The sequence below is a fragment of the Myotis davidii genome, unplaced genomic scaffold (assembly GCF_000327345.1).
Source record: "Myotis davidii unplaced genomic scaffold, ASM32734v1 scaffold1049, whole genome shotgun sequence".
Taxonomy (NCBI): domain Eukaryota; kingdom Metazoa; phylum Chordata; class Mammalia; order Chiroptera; family Vespertilionidae; genus Myotis; species Myotis davidii.
The window spans coordinates 141,927-146,853 of NW_006299525.1; the positions used below are offsets into that span (position 1 = coordinate 141,927).

At 34.5% G+C, this 4,927-nt stretch overlaps 1 protein-coding gene across 3 annotated transcripts in view; it reads left to right on the forward strand.

The window, feature by feature from the left end:
- ITGB1 (integrin subunit beta 1) overlaps positions 1-3,985 on the forward strand; it is a 30,808-nt gene extending 26,823 nt beyond the window's left edge. For all 3 annotated transcript variants that reach the window (XM_015571460.1, XM_006775263.2, XM_015571461.1), the window contains one exon: positions 2,767-3,985. Coding sequence is in view for 1 of the 3 variants with exons in the window: in XM_006775263.2 (XP_006775326.1) it covers positions 2,767-2,832 (66 nt within the window). In the remaining 2 variants the exon portion in view is untranslated. The remainder of the gene's footprint in view (positions 1-2,766) is intronic.
- The last annotated feature ends 942 nt before the right edge of the window (positions 3,986-4,927 follow it).

Genomic DNA, 4,927 nt, shown 5'->3' on the forward strand with positions numbered 1-4,927 from the left:
CTCCCTTCCTTCCTTCCTTCCTTCCTTCCTTCCTTCCTTCCTTCCTTCCTTCCTTCCTTCCTTCCTTCTTGTGTTAAGTCAAAAAACAGTAAAATATTGACAATTTCATATGGTTACTTCTCACAGAAGAGAAAATTCTATATGTCCTGCCGAAAGGTGTAATTTTCACCTTTGCTGTATGTTAAATTGTACTTTGAAGAAAATTATCAATATTAGTGAAACTTAATATCTGTATTGCTAACTTAACTTTTGGCTAAAATGTTATTTTTTTTCAGCCCAAATAAACATTTTGCATAATTCAAGAAGCAAAAGTAAAAATGTCTTTATTCATCAGTGAAATCCAGACAGACTAACAGAAATGGTAGTGTGAGGTTCTAAATTATTTTGAGTTTTCTCAAAATTAAAGTAGAAATAAAAAATAGAAATTAAAATAAGTCAAGGCTTATAAAGAACATTTCTGATATGGGACCAAAGTTTGCTAATCAATTATGTCATTAATGTATTTTGGATAATGGGCAGCCACTATAATTATTTTAGCACATAAGACTAATGTAGGGACATTAGAAAAATCAAATTATTAACTTTATAATTGTTAAAATAGATTCAAAAATTGTCTAGTCTGTCCTCCTCTGGTGTTAATGTAAATGCAGTCCTAATGGTCCACAGTTGTGCATTGTAAATCTAATATATGTTATAGGGGTGATTCTGTAGCTGCCCCTGTCAGCTATTCTGAGAGAGCACAAAGATGAAATTTTACTGAATATAACCCTATTCTTTTGATTTAAGTAGGCCTTGCATTTTTGGGGGGATAGGGATGGGGTTGCATTCTGAACAGTGAAAACTAATCTGAATTATTTTAGTTTACTTCCATTTAAAATGATGCCTAATGTAGATTAGTTTCAGTTTACTTCTAACCTTGCATGTTGAATTTTTGTTTGAATGGGCTTTGAAATAAAAAGTATAAATGTTTGTGTTTATGAAAAGGCACACTTCTCTCCAAAGGTAAGGTCTGCTATATAAATTGTATTTTGGGCTCGTCAGTAATAACAAGTGTTTTTTCCTCTTTTGTTTCCCGGGTTTGTTTGTTTGTTTTTTATACCGCCTTTATAATTCTTAAGTATTAAATATTAGATTTATCTAATGCACTTATTTTAAATTAGAGGCCGGGTGCACCAGTAGGGTCCCTTGGCCTGGCTATGGGATCGGGCCAAAACTGGCTCTCTGACATCCCCCGAGGGGTCCTGGTTTGCGAGAGGGTGCAAGCCAGGCCAAGGGACCCAACAGTGCATGATCGGGGCCGGGGAGGGATGCGGGAGGTTGGCCAGCCAGGGAGGGACTGCGGGGGGCTCCAAGGCATGTCCGGCTTGTCTTGCTCAATCTTGATTTACTGGACCCTAGCAGCAAGCTAACCTACCAGTTGGAGTGTCTGCCTCCTGGTGGTCAATGCACATCATAGCAAGCGGTTGAGCAGCCTTAGCATATCATTAGCATATTATGGTTTGATTGGTTGAACGGACAAGGAGACTTAGCATATTAGGCTTTTATTATATAGGATAAACTTAAGTAAATGGTCACTTATTTTCCCAGCATATTTAAAAGAATGGGTAGTATTACATGCAGATAGAAAGATAAGTGTAACTTATTTGTGCTTTATAACTTGTTAAAAATATAGTTGTGAGGTTCCAATTTTCTGTCTCCATTGTAAAATGTTTGTTGTAATTTTCTCTGATAGAGAATTACTTGCCTGTATTTCTCAGCTTTCAAGCCTATTTCAATTTATAAGAACAGGAGAAAAAAGAATGCTTTCTATAGCAGATATTTGAATGTATCAGATAGTATGAGACTTTTTAAAGAAAATGGTAGTGTGAAATTGTACATTATTTCCCTTTTTATTTTTCTTAACCTGAGCTTCCCTGGCTGTCATGTATATTTTTCTTTTACTTTTTCTTGTGTTTTTTTGTTTTTGTTTTTACATTTTTTTCTTAGTTATTTTTCCACTTAAAACATCGCTCAACATATTTTTGGATCTTGAAAGATCTTTTGTATTTATGGCTTTGACTTTTTTACTAGACTTAATTTCAGTACTCCTTATTAAAATATACTATTGCAATAAAACTAAGACACTTCACCAGTACAATATTGAAGAAGAATAATTATTTTCTGAGGAATGGTAATTTGTTAACATTCTAAGCAAATTTGGCAATGTGGTGACTTGGTTGGAGGCTCAGCACCCTCAATGACACTCACAACCTTACCCCAGAACTCTCTAAATCAGTAACACTTTTGGAATAACCTCAGGAGAACAATTTCCTTTCTCACAAAAAAATTAAAGCCAAGGATTCCTATTAATTATCAAGCACCTTTTGTGCACAATAAAGGGTTAAGAATTAGGCTGTTGATGGCAAAGGAGTTAATTCTTTCTTTAAAAAGACATTAAAAACTACTAAAAGAGAAACCATAACAGCACATTCTCTGCTATGGAGGACATTCTCCAATCAACTCTCCAGTAAAGAATGGACTCAGGAATGAAATAATGCCAGTTCCTAGGTGCACCTTTAGACCTGTAGAGCAAAGCTTTCACTTTTTGTATTTGTGTAAACTTTTATTTGTACCCTTTTAAAAATTTTCATGTGATATCTGGATCGATAAAATGGAAATGACTTTTGAAAATGACCTTATATTGACCTTATAGCTTATATTGTTTTATAAAATAATATTACATGGTTTTAGTAGAGTAACTGATCATTTTTCTCACTTTTTTTTTAGGGTGAAAATCCTATTTATAAGAGTGCTGTGACAACTGTTGTCAATCCGAAGTATGAGGGAAAATGAGCACTACCTATACCAATTTTACAACATTGAATGCAAACTAGTGAATTTCATAGTCACAGAGGAAGATAGCTTTAGGGAACTGTCTCCATGGGTTTTACTTGTGTAGGTTTTGAAAATGTATAATATGTATAATTAAAAAATTTTTTTGTTATTTTGAAAATAATATTATAATCAATGCCAGGGACTGACATAATACTTGAGACAGGATGGTTAGCCTTGTCAGCTAAGGTCACTTTGTGCCTTTTTTTACCTTTTCTTCCTGGACTATTGAAATCAAGCTCTTATTTGATTAAGTGATATATCTAGAATGACTGAAAGGACAGTAGTTAAAGTAGTGAGTATGCTGAGAGTTTCTTTTAATCAAGTATTCAAACTGATTTTTAGCTTTATAGATATGTCAAGTTTTCAGTTATAAAAAAAATCCAAAGTAATCGTCTTACTAGCTAGCTTAGAAATTATTTTAAATTTATTTTGCTATTTTCCTATTGGACATGATTGATGACATATCTGAAAGATGAATGAATATATTAGGAGTTAGTTGTGTAAAATAGTTTTGAAATATTTGATATGCAAAGGCCATGGGAAAATGTCAGTTAGGAAGGGAAAAACAGCTTGAAAAGCTGTGTGCCATTTTAAGAATTACTTAATTCTTGAAACTTTCCATGCCTTCTCTGTAAATTCAAGCCTTGGATAAAAGTATTGGAAAATTTTCTGCAAAAAGTTCTTAATTTATCATTATTTACCTAAAGGCCTTAAATTACATAGTATTTTTTTGTATTGGCAATTTTGGGTTATGTTATTTGGTTTAAAGCCTGGTGCTTTTTATCACCACTTCTAATCATTTAACGTATTTACAATTTTGAGGTAAGACGTTTTTTAATTAGTACATTAATTAGTAGCTGTAAATTTGCCTTTTTAATGAACAGGTGAAGTTGTACTGTGGCTTAAGCAACAGCTATCACTGTGCCAGTCATGCTTTCAGTTAGTGCTGTATAACAGACCACTGTACATTTACTCCTCACTGTTTGAGTTGCCCATTTTGTTTCATACTGGTCACATTCTTATTTTAAGTGCCTTTTAATTTTAACAGTTCACTTTTTACAATGCTGTTTACTGAAGTTATTTATTAAATAAAAATGCATAAAATAACAAATTGGGTATTTTCATTCTATATTGATATATTTTGTTAGTTTGTTTGCATGGGTTAAGACGGTTTTTAGGTTAAAAAGCTTGATGTAAAAGATTTCTGGTTGATGGATATTTTACTTAAAAAGCTAAAACAGCCCTGGCCATGTGGCTCAGTTGGTTGGAGTGTCATCCCATACATCAAAATGTTGTGGGTTCAGTTCATGGTCAGGGCACATATCTAGGTTGCTGGTTTGATTCCTGGTTGGGGCACATATGGGAGGCATACCCTCACATCAATGTTTCCCTCTCTCACCCTTTCTCTCTAAAAATCAACAAAAACATATCTTTGGGTGAGATTTAAAAAACAAAAGAGCTAAAACATAGTTCTTAAAAAAAAAGGAAAGGAAAGATGTGCTAGAGACAAAAGTTTTACCAGAGAATCAAATTCCTCCTTGATCATGGAAGTGGAGTCTTATAATATTTTTAGAAAAAGAATTTTCTAAGATTCACACAGGAAAATGAATAGGTTTTATTGGCATGGAATTACATTTCTTGGGTTATGATTTCTCATGGTCCTTCAACCAGTCCTGAAAAAGGTGCTGCTGGGGTTACAGTAGAGCCAAAAGGAACCCGAAAGTGTCACTTTCATGTTGGAGCTTGGTCAAGTACATTCAGTCCATATTCTGCCCAATGTGTGCGTCACACATGGCTGTGAGCCACGAGCCACATGGGAGAATGCTGGGGAGTGTGCCCCTACAACAGGAGTCACAAGGAGCACAGGCAAACAGGAGAGGCAAGAGCCAAGTGAGCCAGAAGTGAATTCCCTTTGTTCAGAAGTTTAAATATTCAGGTTTTATATTTAACCTGCAGTGGTTATGCCTATTCTGGCCAATTACCTGTTCCCAAGTGTGATTGATGGGAAAGCACCTTTCTCCATCACTTAGACCTTACTGGGCATGTGTCCAAG